This window comes from Gopherus evgoodei, chromosome 1, assembly GCF_007399415.2.
Source record: "Gopherus evgoodei ecotype Sinaloan lineage chromosome 1, rGopEvg1_v1.p, whole genome shotgun sequence".
In the NCBI taxonomy this organism is placed as follows: domain Eukaryota; kingdom Metazoa; phylum Chordata; order Testudines; family Testudinidae; genus Gopherus; species Gopherus evgoodei.
This window is the reverse complement of record NC_044322.1, coordinates 352,814,056-352,829,661: the sequence shown is the minus strand read 5'-3', so window position 1 is coordinate 352,829,661 and position 15,606 is coordinate 352,814,056. Positions and strand designations below refer to the sequence as shown.

Genomic DNA, 15,606 nt, shown 5'->3' with positions numbered 1-15,606 from the left:
TCGAAAGCTCCCTAGAATGCCTAAAACAAATTTAATTCCAGATACTTAAAATGAATGTTCCAGATGAAATTGCATAAGCTCAATCACATTGGTGTAAATTGGAAGTAACTTTTCAAGTTAATGAAATTTCACTGGTGTGAGTAGAAGCTGCTCCACAATTACCATTTTGCAAGGACAGTGTGAGATCTGTTCAGAGTAGAAACTATACCAGTGCAAATCAGTCACATAATGGTTCTAAACGGCCTTCCTAGAAGTGATAACAAGCTTATCATTTGGCTATTGGCAATGTCTACACTGCAATTAAACACTATGCAGTTAAACACCTCCAGCCTGAGCCCAAATGGCTATACTGCAATTAAACAGCTCCATGCCCAGAGCCCCTCAAGCTGACATGGGCAAGCTGAGAATGTTTAATAGCAGAGTAGACATATCCTCAGGGTATGTCTATACTGCAGTTTAAGTTGTTTTTTGTAGTGTTGGCAGGTGTACCCATGCTGGCTTTAATCTGGCTAGCCAAGTAACAATAGAAGTGAAGACGTAGTCATCACAGGTTTCTGCATAGGCTGACTGCCCCAGTAAAAGCCTGCCTGGGACACTGTATTCAGGTTGTTAACCCACACTAGAGTCCATGCTGCTATATTAGTATGGATGTACCTACCCACAATATAATTGCACCTTAATTTGTAGTGTAGATGTATTCTCAAAAAATTGTGAAATTCTTCTTACCATTTGAAAATCTCAAAAGAAAAAATGTATTCAGAATTAATATTTCTGATCGTATTCCCAACTTCCAAGAGACGCAAGGGACAGATGCATCCATACCCCTAGAAAAAGATTTTTAGAAAGTAGCTTTCATTTATATTGTGGCATGATCACTATGAAGGATGATCACTACAGCTGAATCCCACTTTATTCTTATACCATGAAAATAAATTTGTATGTCTTTCTATATAAAATGAAGTAAGGGCAAAGTATGTAGGAGAATCCAAAAAAAAATCAGCTTTTGGACATATCTTCATATTTCAATGTGTACTTTTTTCTTTTTTTTTTTAATTCTGACTCCTACGGGAAATGTTCATGTTAGAGTAATATATACAGCAATAGCATATGGTATCTGAATGCTCCCACTTTTTTTAAAATGCTCATTATCTCATACTGAATGTGTGTTGAAACTATCGTCGTTGGCTTCTTACGTTTCTCAGGCTATTAAAGCTGGAGAAGGAAGTGGCTGATTATCTGGAGAGTGGAACTCAAACAGAATGGGCAGAAGAAGAGGATGAAAGTGCAAAGACAGTATGTACCAGTCATCTGGGGGACATGATTTTGAGCAACTACGAAGAACTTGTTGGGGCAGGTAGGATTAGTGTTAATGATACAGGTGTCCAGCCCTTTGGCTGCACCTGAGCAGCACTGAGCAAAGCTCAAGAGGAAGATACAAAGGTGAACTCCATGCTCCCCTGATCCTGGCCTGGTTCTCCTGATGGTTGTTCTAAATTACAGAAACTACCAATAGCCCCAAGAGACAGTTATAGCAGCCTGGAATCAGTTGGACAAAGTGGAGTCCCACTCATGCCCAACTATCTTGACCATGCTGTCAAGTGGGAGCCAATAAAGAACAAAGTAGTAAGCTCACAGTAGCTGGCAGTTGTATTTTGCATAAGCTGGTTTCTCTGTTGCTCGAATGTTTAGCCACAAGTACAGTGAATTATAGTAATCAAGTCTGAAGGTGATAAACGCATGGATTATTGGGGCTAGATCTTCAAGGAAGAAGGGGTAGAGGATTGTAACAGCTGAAAGTGGAAGAAGCTGGTGGTGTGTTTGTGTGTGTCAGGGGGTTGCTGCCACAAACCACTTGAAGGGTAGGGGAGTCCCAGCCACTGATACCAACGATCCCCTAAATGACCAGGTAGTATCCCAGCCAAACTACCTCTCCATACCAGTCTGATGAACAGGTTGGGAGATGTGCCCTTTGTGGGAGAGGAAGGAGATGTCCCACCAAATTTCTTCAAGTATTTTCCTCTTCTGATCACTTCAGTCTTGCCTGGGTTCAGACTGAGTCATATACCCTTAATCCAGATGTAGGCATTGTGACATATTTCTGACTGTGCTGGCTGTATCTGTGAAAACATGAAGTGGACAGCTGGGTTTCCTCAGTGTATTGTTGGCAGCAGAGCTTATGTTGTTCCACCAACTCTCCAAGCAGCTTCTCACCAATGCAGATGATGTAGGGGGCGAGGAGAGTAGGGTGGATCTTTTGGAGACCATGCAGGTGAGAGCCCTTGGGGATCAGGAGCAGTTGCCCATCACCACTGAATCTAGGGTGAGAGGGAAGACTTCAGGTGTTGCAGTGCTGTACCATCTACTCCAGCTATGTCATGTAGGCGGGTCAGCAGCAGCTTGGAGATGGTCTTTGTCCATTGTTAGGAAGAGAGTTGTTTTAAGTGCCACTAGGGTTGTGGCTGTGCTGTCCTCTGGTCTTGAAGTTTTCAGGAAGTTGAGAGGTTACATGATGCTGGAGTTTGCCTGTCATTCCTTTCCTGTTTAGAGACAGGTGATGATTGGAGAGGTAGTCTGCAGCCATTTTCCCAACAATTTTAAAGAAGTTTGGGGTGCCCAAAATTGCAGCTCTCCTTTTTTTAGGAATGCTCAGTAATTGCAAGAGCTTTATATTAATCTCACAGTGGAGCGGAGTTTACTGGTCCTGAATGATTTGTGCTATTCTCTTTAGAAAGAGAATGGTGGTTGCCTGATATAGGTGTCTAGTTTGTTTGCAATTTTCAAATCTTGAATTGTCTGAGAATAATTTCCTTCTAATAGGTTGGTAGTGAAATAGAAACCCTGAACCTGCAGGTCTCATCCCTCTTCAAAGAACTTCAGGAGGCCCATGCTAAATTAAAAGAAGCTGAGCTGATCCAGAAGAGGCTTCAAGAAAAGTAAGGCTCAGAAAAGGAAATGTTCTGCTGATGATAATCTTAATGTTCATAACCCCTTCCATCTGGGGAGTTTAGCAAGCTTTACAAACACTAACTGGTGCTTTCAGATCTACTTATGAAAAGCACTATATTAAAGCTAAGTAGTGTTGTTGATTAAGCCTTATGATACTTCTGAAAAGTGGGTATGTATTAATCTCATTTTACAGGTCAGGAAACGGGGCCAGATATCCAAAAGTATTTAGGCACCTGACTACTATTTATTTCTATGGGAGTTAGGTGCCTAAAGTACCTTTTGAGGATCTAGTCCTCAGTGGCTTTCACAAGATTTGAGATGCCACAACGAGTCAAGCAGAGTTAGCAATAGACCTCAGGAATCGTGATTTACAGACTGAGGATTTAATCCTTCCTGATGTGAAGGCATTTTAAAATAAATGAAATCCCTTGAAGGAGGAGATTTGCAATCTTAAGAAAAGCAGTTAAGGGCCCAATTTGAACCATTATTCACATGAGTTCTCAGCACACTTGATAATCAGGCCAATTACTTTATTTTAAATGCACCTAATTAAGAGCCTCACTTCAGGCACCCATTTTTAAAAACTTTTAGCCACGATTCCCATCTTTTTGAGAGCATATAACCTAAGGAAAAGGGTATGGTACAGTCCCTTTATTTTCTTATGGTTATGTATTGGGTTTTTTCTTCAGTCTCATGAAATAAGCTGTGGAGGTAAATATTAATCATAAATATAGGTTCTCTTTGTATGATACTCATCATGATGACTTCGATCAAGAAAGGGAGATAGGAAAGATAACCACTCTCCTTCCTTTTTGTCAGGTGTCAGATACTTGAAAGAAAAAACTCTGCTACTTCAGCAGATTTGGATGAGAGGCAGCAGCTCCTATATACCATTAAAAAGCTAGAGCTTCAGGTAGAGAGCATGCAGTCAGAGCTCAAACTGGAACAAGCCAAAACAAAGGAAGAAAAGTGAGTGTGACAAGCTTTTGTACTTAACCATTTTTCTCCTCACCTGACCTCTACATATCTTTGTAATGTGTCCAAGGAGTAACTGAATCTCAGATGTGACTGTGTGTGCACATTCTCTCCCCCCTTCCCCCCAGTTAAATTGAACTTGTAGAGATTAATCTGAACTGGAACCTTGGATCCAGATAGTCTCAGTTCATCAAAGTTGACCATTCAAACCTCTCTCTACAATAGGCCCAAAGTGGATCTTCACATCCAAAGATCCTCAGCCTTTGCGGAAATCCCAGCTCTAACCTCTGACTTGTGCTGTTCTCTAGCTGTATACAGCGGTACTTTGCTGTCTCAGGGACATGTTGCTAATCTAAACAGATCCCTGCCTTCAAATACTGGGTACATTAACTTACTGTGTCCAGCCTGAGGACAGAAACACAAACTGGCTTCCCATATTGGCTTTTTCCTTACAAAAGGTGAAGAGATATATACTTTGCCTAGCCTGTTACTGTATTTTACTAAATACTTCCTATGGAGCTGTACAGATATATCCACAATGCATTTTTGAAAGACTGCACTTGGCTAGTTACCCATATGCCGTCCCCAGAGTGTAGCATGGGGCCCATCTCCCAGTCAGCAGGAATTTCTGCAGGTTGGTAGTTTTGTCCAGCAGCCAGTCAGTAATTTCACTTGCCTGGACTAAGTTTAACTCCCCAGGTTGCTAAACAATAGGCATTTTCTTCACTTGGCTTACAAAAGAAAATGGAAACTCAACTGAATTATATTTTAGGGATAAATCTGAGGAACCTTCCCTCTGATGGTTACATCCAAATGATGGCTACATGTGACCAGCCGTAAAACTGAACTAGTCCAGTCTGACAGACATAGATGCAAATTTTAGGATAGGCTATGAGAGGCCTTGAAAATCAAGACAAGCAGTTTATGCTTGCAGATACTGAGCAATGTCTCCCAGGCATTTCAGTACCAAGGCAGATCAAGTGGATTATAATAGGCTCTTGTGAGCAGTTCTCTAATTTGTCACTTCTTTGGACCCAAGAGCCACAATCAGTTATATGCAGGGCTTGAACACAGTTATGTTAAGGAAGGGTTTGGGAACTGAGCATTACTCTGGTGGGAACAAGACAGTACCCTGGATACTCTCAAATGTTTGTAGACATGTTCACGTTTTACTGGAAGCTCTCTGGTCATGAGCACAGTGGTTCTCAACCTGTGGGTTAGAACCCCAAAGTGGGTCACAACCCCATTTTAATGGGGTCACCATGACTGGCATTAGACTTGCTGGGGCCCAGGGCTAAAGCCCAAACTCCACCATCCTGGGGCTAAAGCTGATGACTGAGGGCTTCAGCCCTAAGTGGCAGGATTCCAGTTACAGGCCCCCTGTCTGGGCTGAAGCCCCAGGCTTTGTTCCCTCCCAGCTTGGGCCAGCAGGACTCAGGTTTTGGCATTGCCCTCCCCTCCAGGGTAGCAGGGGCTTTGGCAGGCTCAGGCTTTGGTCCCTTCCTGGGGTCACGTAGTAATTTTTGTTTCCCAAAGGGGGTGCAATAAAGTTTGAGAACCCCTGCTCTAGAGGAAGCATTCCAAATGGCCCAGATGGCACCAGGAGAATGGATGAAGTCTCATACACTCTAAGGTCAGAAGGGACCATCATGATCGTCTAGTCTGACCTCCTGCACACTGCAGGCCACAAAACCTCACCCACCCACTCCTGTAGTAGACCCCTAAACTCTGGCTGAGTTACTGAAGTCCTCCGATCATGGCTTAAAGATTCAAATCATGGCTTAAAGACTTCAAGTAATAGAGAATCCACCATTTACACTAGCTTAAACCTATGACTGACCCAGGCCTCATGCTGCAGAGGAAGACAAAAAAACAAGCTGCTCAGAAAGAGTGAGAGAAGAGGGCATTGGAAACACCAATGCCTCCAAACTCTGCTGGGGTCAGTGTTTTGGTAAGAAGCACCACAAATAATAATAATAAAAGAATTAAAAGCTGTTAAGAAGCTCTACTTCAAAAGCTTAGCTCAGTCCATTTTATTTAATGAAGAGATGTTAAAGAGGTGACTGTTCCATGGTCTGCAAGCACCTACTTGGATAATATATGGCAATTTTAACAGAAAAAAGCATAATGAGATTGAATGGCTGGAAGCTGAAGATAGACAAAGTCTGACTGGAAATAAGGGACAGATTTTTAACAATGAGGGTAAGTCACCACTGGGGCAGTTTACCTGGGGACATGATGAATTCTCCTTCACTTGAAATCTTCAAGTCCAAACTAGCTATCTTTTCAAAATATATGCTGTATCTCTCACAGAAGCTATGGGCTTGGTGCTGAAATTATTGGGTGAGATTCTTTGGCCTGTATTCCAAGAGGCCTGATTTAAGTGATCGGAATGGTCCCTTCTGGGCTTGAAATCTGTAAAAAGACCAGCACCAGAGTCTTTGAGAGAGGGTATGGTGAGGGTAGAAGGCTACATTTTATCATCAGACTGAAACACCATTTGTAAGTTGTTAGAGGTTTTTGTGTTTTTTGTTTTGTTTTTATTTTCCTGTAAAAGTAAAAAGTCAGACTGGAGAAAATTCTGATAGTTGATAGTCCTTCAGCTTTCTGGATTCTGGATCAGCGTGTCTTAAACTCTGGGGATTTGCAAGTTTAACGGGGAGGAGTGATGAAAAATGCTAAAGTGGGAGCTAGTCGAACAATTTAACAAAATGGAAGATGATAGAAGGAGCATTTCAGAGGTAATTTTTTTTCCCCTTAAACAGGGCAAAATTTTCTGACTTGCAGCATACGTACAGCAAGCTTCTCTCTGAACTCAGTGATGCAATGAAAACCATTGAAGAACTAAAAAACAACGAGGTAAACTGGTTATGAAGAGAAATTGCAATGAATTTTAAGGGAGAGAAATGAATGTGGATTGTAACAATATTGTGGCCAACGACTTCTTGATTTTTGAGCTTTACCATACACCATAGCCACATAGATTTCATGGTCGTTAGTAAGGACAGACCTTGACATCTCCTGCTCCAAAAACATAAATGCCACCTCAACTAAAGATGAACCACATCTCTGCTGTGTTAGTGCTGACCATAGAATATCAGGGTTGGAAGGGACCTCAGGAGGTCATCTAGTCCAACCCCCAGCTCAAAGCAGGACCAATCCACAGATACATTTTTACCCCAGTTCCCTAAATGACCCCCTCAAGGATTGAACTCTCAACCCTGGGTTTAGCAGGCCAATGCTCAAACCACTGAGCTATCCCTCTGATATCCTCTGTAGGCTGCAAGCAATGGCAATGTGACACAATTGCATACATTTCAGCAATTCTTAGTCTATCCTAACTCAAGAGCCAGAAGTTATGCATCTAAATGTTAGTGTAAACTTAAGAAAGTAAGGTCTTTGGAGCAGGGATCATCTTTTTAGTTGTTTTTTTACAGTGCCTCGCACAGTCAGGTCCCAATATATGACTAGGGCTCCTGGAATACATATAATAAAGTACAATACATGTTGCAGTAGCTGGAAGAATAGGGTTAATTAAGCCTTAGCTTTGAACTTGGTTGCTTTTCCCAGTACTTTTAACAGAGACCTTACTCTTCAATTTAAAAAAGGAAGATCTCCTTCATAGACTGCATAAAGAGATTCCTTTTGGGCTTGACACAATGGGGACTAGTGGGAACTGTGTATCTGGGAGCCAGAAGTAGCCTTGAGCTGATGGATCTTTTTTGGGGAGGGGGTTGGGGGAGGGGATGGGGAGGGAGATCAGGGCATTTAAATGAATTCTTCCTTGTAGTTGGCGAGAGTGGATAAGGCGGTGGTAGAAGACCTGAATAAAAAGCTAGAGCTGGTGGAGAGAGCTTTGGCTACAAAACAGCTGCAGATGGATGAAATGAAGCAGACCATTGCTAAGCAGGAGGAAGACCTTGAAACCATGGCTGTCCTCCGAGCTCAGGTACGGGGTGCCCTTCAGAAAAGTCAGGGAGGTTTGAATAGTTCTCCTTCCCACTGTTCAGAAATTGGAAGAAAAACCCTAATGGCTTGAGCAATTGCTCTGAATAACTTAAAACAGACTTACAAGAGTCCAGATATATAATTCTTTTGAGTTTCTCCTATAGATCCTTGTAGACTCTGTACTTCTGTGAATCCCAGCTACCGTTGACCTTAATGGATGGGATTTCTGAGAACTAAATGAGTCTGGAACGTGACACAATTTCACACCACCAATAAAAAGTTTTGGTAGCTGATATAGAACAAAAATATTCTATTTTCAATTGGCTCCCTTAATGTTAGAGTGGTGGATTTAGTCAAATTAAATGAGGTCATGGATGTAAAGTGTGAATAGGAAGAAGGCTGGTCTTGAACTGGAACTCTGGAGTTCTGGGACCAATTTCTGGCTCTGCTAGAGATTTTCTGTTTGACCTTGGACAAGTCACCTGCTCACTGTCTTTGCATCAGTCCTGCTTGTAAAATGGAGATGATGATGCCTGAATTCTCCCAGCCTTTCTTTGCTATTAGCTATTGGGTCTTGGACTATGTCTTCCCATGTTTATGTGCAGCTTCTAGCACAATGCAGGCACTGATTTTGGTTGGGGCTTATAGGAGTTATTGCAATACAAGTAACATACTGGTTGGCTGTGTTGGCAAATGGGATTAATTTGTACATTGATAGTTAGATCTGATCTAAATAGTAAATGCTGAACATGATTTTATTTTTTCTGACCAGATGGAGGTTTATTGTTCTGACTTCCATGCTGAGAGAGAAGCAAGAGAGAAGATACATGAGGAAAAAGAACAGTTGGCTGTACAGCTGACATACCTGCTACAAGAGAAACATACTCTTGAAAATCTTGGCAGGTGAGAAACTGATTAAGGGAAATTCCAAATATGTTTCTGACCTAATTATCTGGATTGTCTTGTTGTCTCTTATGTTGAGGAGCTGGCTAGGGGCTCGTTAAAATCAACATTGGCTTTAATGAGTGTTTGAAGCCACAACACACCTGTGCTCATCAATAAAGTTTAAAAAAAAAAAAGCTCTAGGAGCCTGAGACTTGGCTCTATAGTGAACTAGCTGATTTAAGCGAGAAACTAGCCAGATGACAGAACAGTGAGTGTGTGTGCAAGATTGATCCAAAGAACTCAAAGCACCAAAATTAATTAAGCCATATGACCCCCCTATGAATTATGAAATTATTATACTTGAGAGATGCAGTTAGACTCAGTGGGTGAAAACCTGGCCCCATTGATTTCAGTGGGGCTAGAATTTCACCTAAGGACTCTCTATAAATTGGCTTCATCTGAAACCCCATTTATTCAAATTTTTCAGGTCTCTTCTGAAAACTAAGTCAATAGATATAAACAGAAAGGTCTTCACCAAGTTACATAAGAACAGCCATATTGGGTCAGATCAAACGTCCATCCAGTACAGTATCCTGTCCTTCCCAATGCCTCAGAGGGAAAGAATAGGCAATCATCAAGTGATCCATTCCCTGTAGACTCCTGTTCTTCCTCTTAGGTTAACTTCTCTAAGAGGAGAAAGCCAAATTGATATCTAAGCTTTTGTTTTATGATAGTGGTAATAATTTGTACTTGCATCATAAGATTGAAATTTGGCCCAGACACAGGAATAAACAGTTTGGATAAGTAAGCGCAATATAAGTTAAATTCCCCTTGTGCTTTCGTTTGAATAGTTTTTTCTTTCATTTCTGTCCTAAGCTATAATACTGGTTATTCTGTAAGTACTGGTACTGTGCTGCTCCCAAGAGACAGGTGCAGATCAGTCAGGGGTGGAGTGATGTCTGGGTATATATAGTCTATGAAGTATATAGTTTTTAAATACACCATAATAAAGGCTCAAACTAAATGTATACCCCAAATTAAAAAAAAAACAAAAAACAAAACCCAGAGGACCAAAAAATGCCACTATGGCTAAAAAAGCAGAGTGAAAGAGGTGGTTAGAGGCAAAAAGGCATCCTTTAAAAATTAGAAGTTCGATCCTACTGAAGAAATTAGGAAGGAGCATAAACTCTGGCAAGTAGAGTATAAAAGTATAATTAGGCAAGCCAAAAAGAAGTTTGAAGAGCAACTGGCAAAAGACAAAAAAAACAGTATGCTGTTAGTTTTTAGAAGTACGTCAGAAGAAGGAAGCCTACCAAACAATCAGTGGGGCCACTGGACAATAGAGGTGCTAAAGGAAGACAGGGCCATTGCAGAAAAGCTAAATACATTCTTTGCATCTGCCTTCACTGCAGGGAATGTGAGGGAGATTCCCACACCTGAGCTATTCTTTTTAGGCCACAAATCTGAGGAACTGTCCTAGGTTGAGGTGTTGATAGAGGAAGTTTTTGAAACAAATTGATAAGTTAAAAAGTAATAAGTCACCAGGACCAGATGGTATTCACCCAAGAGTTCTGAAGGATCTCAGTAGTTTTGCAATTTCACATCTAACTGCAGTATGTAATTTATCACTTAAATCAGCTTCTGTACCAGATGCCTGGAGGATAGCTTATGTAATGCTGATTATTAAAAAGGCTCCAAAGGGGATCCTGGCAATTACAGGCTGGTAAGCCGAACTTCAGTGCCAGGCAAATTGTTCTTTACTGTAGTTTCAATAAGAAGGATGACACATAAATGAACACTATTTGTTGGGGGAAATAGTGTTGTAAAGGGAAATTATTCCTCACCAATCTAGTAAAACTCTTTGAGGGGATCAACAAACATGGACAAGGGTGATCCAGTGACTGTAGAGTGCCCCTCATGGGATAAGCAGGAAAGTCCCCTCATGGGACAGTAACTAATTAAGTGATAGGAAGCAAAGACTAGCAGTAAATGGTCAATTTTCAGAATGGAGAGAGGTAAATAGTGGTGTCCCCTAAGGATCTGTACTGGGACCATGTAATGGGGTTGAACTCACTTCTTATGAGCACACCCTGGCCAAGTGCGTGTGCCTGGACACTCATTCTCTACCTGTTTGTGGTGAGCCTTGGATGACTCAGCCCTCTGGCCAATTCGTGCACAGTCTGTCTGTGAGATAAAAGCAAAGCAAACCCCTGTCAGAGTACAAGTCCAGCTCTGTAATGTGTGTCTGTCCCTGCTCTGAAATCAAGCAGTGCCCCAGGGCTGCTTCCTAGGGCCTTTCCAGCTACAGCTCTCCAGCTGGGCCACTGCAGTTCAGTTCCCCCCTTTGGGGGTGCCTCAATGTCCAGGCTGCTCCCCCCGTTGTGGCTTGGAGGAGGTTGTGGGGGGACCTAGGCCCACTGCAGGTTCCAGCCCAGGGACCTTGTCGATAGCAGCTGTCTGCTGTGTCCCTTTATCTAAGTTATGCTGCTGCTCTAGTTCCTAGGGCCACTTCCCCGTGGCCCTGTGTTGTCTTCACCCTTACCTCAGGGCCTTGTCCTAATGGAGTTCTCGCAACCAGCTCAGGCCGCCTCCTTGCTCTCCCCGGCTTCTGGCAGCACTATCTCGTCCGAGGTCCTGCAGCTCCTTCAGCCAGCCCACACACCATCCATGCTTCTCCAGCTCCAAGAAGGAAGGATAGCTCAGTGGTTTGAGCATTGGCCTGCTAAACCCAGGGTTCTGAGCTCAATCCTTGAGGGGGCCATTTAGGGATCTGGGGCAAAAATCTGTCTGGGGATTGGTCCTGCTTTCAGCAGGGGGTTGGACTAGATGACCTCCTGAGGTCCCTTCCAACCCTGATATCCTGTGACAAAGAACTGAACTTGCTCTTGCTCTGCAGCTCTTCTTGTACTGACCTGCTGGATCCGGATTGGCTGCTTCTCACACAGCCACCCTAGGCAGCTTGGAGGACCTCTCTATTGCCCTTTGCTGGGGCAGGCTGTAGCAGGGGGCCTCAGGGCCTAGTCCACTCCCTCATACACCTCCCCTTTCAGACAAGATTGAAGTGGTGCTCTTCCAGGTAATGTCTCTGCTTACCCAGCCTTTTGTCCTAGTTTCATAGGGTATTTACTGTCTCCAACCTTTCTGTCTGAAGAGTTCCTTTGCCTGTACCCCCATTTATCATGGTTCTCCCTCCCTGGCCTCTTTTATCCAGGGAGCTTTAGCAGTCCTTGCCCTGGTTTCTCAGGGTTTCCCTGCCAGGCCTCTCTGCCTGGAGAGATTTGGCAGTCTCTCACCCCAGTGGATCAGGGTCTTCTCCCTCAGTCCTTCCTACCTCTAGAGCTATTTACCTTCTGCTCTGGTTGCTCAAGGTCTTGCCTCCCTGGCCTGTCTACCTGGAGAGCTTTTATAATCTCTGCCCCTTTTGGTCAGGGTTCCCTCCCAGGCCTCTGCGAGGAGAGGTTTTCCAGATCAGGCTCCTTCCTTAAGGAACTTTGTGACACACCTATCAATTATGCCCTGCTTCTTCAGGGTACTTCTCTCCCAGGCCTTTCTACCTGGAGAGCTAGTAATGGTAATCTCTGCCCTGGTGCCTCGGTTTCTCTCCTAGGCTTCTCTACCTGGAGAGCTTTTCACAATTCCTTGCCCTAGTTAGTCAAGGTTCCTCTCAGACCTCTTTGTCTGGAGAGGTTTTCATAGCTCAGGCTCCCTGGGAGCTCCTTTTATTCGGTGCCAACCTATCTCAAAGGTGGGCTCGACCAAAGTTACCTGTTAGGCATATTCTTTAGCCAAGGGGGAACTTCTTGCTTGACTGACACTAGGAAGTTAACCAGGTCCTTGGCAATACGCCTGTCTTCCTCAGTTAAATATGAAGTGACCACAGCCTGAGATCCCTCTTTTTGTAGGTACCCCATGCAGTGAATATAACCTTTCATATTCAGTGGCATGTCATAATTTGCCATGTGCAGGGCGTTCAAATCTTCAAAGCCTTTTATCGCCTCTGGGGTGGTTAACAGAGCTGGGTTTTCCCCTGAAATAAACTCCCTTACTGTGGCCTCCTGATCAGGAGAAGAGTCGTTCCGAATGCATCTGCTTGTACATGCTTCAGAGTTAAGGATCTCTCTATTCAAGTTCAGGTTTCCAAAGACCAGGGACTGTACTGTTTTGCCAACTGCTTTCAATACCTGGCTTAGCAACACCCACTTTGTTCTTTCCGTACCCACATTATTGTATGAACAACATCCAGCATGTTAGGACCACTTTTACCTTCCTTTTTTCTCTGGGAAGTACTTCTCTTTTTAGCAGAGATCTGCTTATGGCCTTGCTCTGTCACCACTTCAAGATTCTGGGGTTTTATAGCTAGAGTCAGGCAGCGGTCCTGCCTCAGTTCCTGCAACACATTAGGTACATTTCCCCATGTTCTCTTCCCTCATGACAGAGACTGGGTCTTGCCTTCAGCAAAAGGGCTGTTCAAACCCCATGACTGTTTTCCCATTTCTGTCCTGTGGGCCTCAATCCTGCTTCTTTGTCTAGCCCAGCTTTGCTAATTATGGGGAGGCCTGGGTCTATGATAGTACGAATATTGTCTTCCTGAGTTAATTTTTCTCAGGGCAGTACCTTCTTATGTGACCCCTTTTCCCTGTAATGGAAACCAATTGTCCCTGGGGTAGCCTTCCAAGCCCTAAATCGAGTCCTGATGATCCTCTGTTCCGCCTTCAGTACAGCCTGAGCCTCAGCCATTTGTGGCTGGGTGTCTTGGTCAGCCTGGCCTTTGCTGGTCTCACTGGCTCTCATGGCAACTGGTTTTGTTTTACGAGCCATAGTTATATCAGGGTAAACCCATTTCACCTTCCCCACTTGTCCATAGTACCTGCAGCTCCATAGTGGGGTCTTCCCACTCTTTCCTTTGCGGCTTCTGCGGTGGCTGAGCCTGGCTGTCATGGCTGCCAAGTTGCCTGCCGCATCTGAGACTGGTGGTCCTGGAGTTGCTGCTATTAAAGTCCCTCCAGGGTTTTGCCATGCTGCTGCTGGGCAGCTTGCTGGGACTTTGTAGCTCCTGCCATCTGCCGCTGCTGGCTGAGAGCTCTTATCTGCACTTCCATGATCCTGTTGTGTGTAGGGGCTGGTCTGAATAAATCAGTGTAACAGGGTTGCACTCCTCTCACAAGAACCCCCTGACCAAGTTTGTGTGCCTGCACACTCTCTCTACCAGTTTTTGGTGGGCCTTTGCTGACTCAGCCCTCTATCCAAGTCATACAGTCCATCTGTGAGATAAAAGCAAAGCAAATCCCTTTTGGGGTCGAAGTCCAACTGGGGTTTCTGAGTGCCCTCTGTAAAGTCTGTCAGTTTGTCCTCACTCCAGAATAGAACGGCGCCCCAGGGCTCCTTCCCAGGACACAATGCACGCGCACGCACACACGCGTGTGCGCGCACACACACACACACACCTTTCCAGCCACAACTTTCCAACTGGGCCACTGTAGTTCAGTTCCCCCCTTTGGGGGTGCCTCAGTGTCCAGGCCACTTTCACCTTGGGGCTTATGGGGACCCGGGGAGGACCCGGGCCCACCCACTACTCCGGGTCCCAGCCCAGGGACTCTGTAGATAGCAGCTGTCTGCTGTATCCCTTTATCTAAGTGACTCTGCTGCTCTGATTCCCTGGGCCACTTCCTCACAGCCCTATGCCATCTTCACCCTTACTTCAGAGTCTTGTCCTCATGGAGTCCCCGCAACCAGCTCAGGACTCCTTCTCATTCTCCCTGGCTTCTGGCAGCACTATCTCATCCGAGGTTCTGCAGCTCCCTCAAACAGCCACACACCATCCATGCTTCTCCAGTTCTAGTAAGGAACTGAACTCACTCTTCTCCTGCAGCTCTTCTTATATTGATTTGCTGGGCCCTGATTGGCTGCTCCCCACACAGCCACTCTAGGCAGCTTGGAGGACCTCTCTTCTGCTCTTTTCTCAGGCAGAGTGTGGCAGGGCCACAAGGCCTCCAGCAGAGAGCCTCAGGGCCTAGTCCACCCTGTCACAGACCAGTACTGTCAATATTCACAAATGATCTGGGAAAAGGTGTGAACAGTGAGGTGACAAAGTTTGCAGACGATACAAAATTACTCAAGATAGTTAAGTCCAAAGCAGATTGCATAGAGTTACAAAAGTATCTCACAAAACTGGTGACTCGGCAACAAAATGGCAAATGAAATTCAATGTTGATCAATGCAAAGTAATGTAGATTAGCAAACATAATCCCAACTATACATACAACATGATGGGATCTAAATTAGCTGTTACCACTCAAGAAAGAGATCTTGGAGTCATTGTGGCTAGCTCTCTGAAAATATCTACTCAATGTGCAGCAGCAGTCAAAAAAGCTAACTGAATGTTAGTAACCATTAGGAAAGGTATAGATGAGAAGACAGTAAATATGATAATGCCCCTAAATAAATCCATGCTACTCCCAAACCTTGAAGGCTCTGTGCAGTTCTGGTTGCTCTATCTCAAAAAAAATAAGTAGAATTGGAAAAAGTACAGAGAAGGGTCATAAAAATGATTAGGGGTATGGAACAGCTTCCTTATAAGAAGAGATTTAAAAGACTGGGACTGTTCAGCTTGGAAAAGAGATGTCTAAGGGGGGGATATGATAGAAGTCTATAAAATCATGAATGGTGTGGAGAAAATGAATAGAGAAGTGTTATTTACCCTTTCACGTTGCACAAGAACCAGGGGTCACCTGATGAAATTAATAGGCAGGTTTAAACAAAAGGAAGTACTTCTTCATACACAATCAACCTATGGAATTTGTTGCCAGGGGATGTTGTGAAGGCCACACTATAATTGGATTCAAAAAAGAATTA

General features: G+C 43.9%; 1 protein-coding gene across 5 annotated transcripts in view; it reads left to right on the top strand.

The window, feature by feature from the left end:
• OPTN (optineurin) overlaps window positions 1-15,606 on the top strand; it is a 34,397-nt gene that overhangs the window by 14,214 nt on the left and 4,577 nt on the right. For 4 of the 5 annotated variants that reach the window (XM_030567774.1, XM_030567688.1, XM_030567932.1 and 1 more), the window contains 6 exons: window positions 1,203-1,350; window positions 2,818-2,933; window positions 3,766-3,915; window positions 6,687-6,780; window positions 7,712-7,870; window positions 8,642-8,772. In XM_030567774.1, coding sequence (XP_030423634.1) covers window positions 1,203-1,350; window positions 2,818-2,933; window positions 3,766-3,915; window positions 6,687-6,780; window positions 7,712-7,870; window positions 8,642-8,772 — 798 coding nt within the window. The remainder of the gene's footprint in view (window positions 1-1,202; window positions 1,351-2,817; window positions 2,934-3,765; window positions 3,916-6,686; window positions 6,781-7,711; window positions 7,871-8,641; window positions 8,773-15,606) is intronic. The other variant, XM_030567850.1, reaches the window with a different exon arrangement.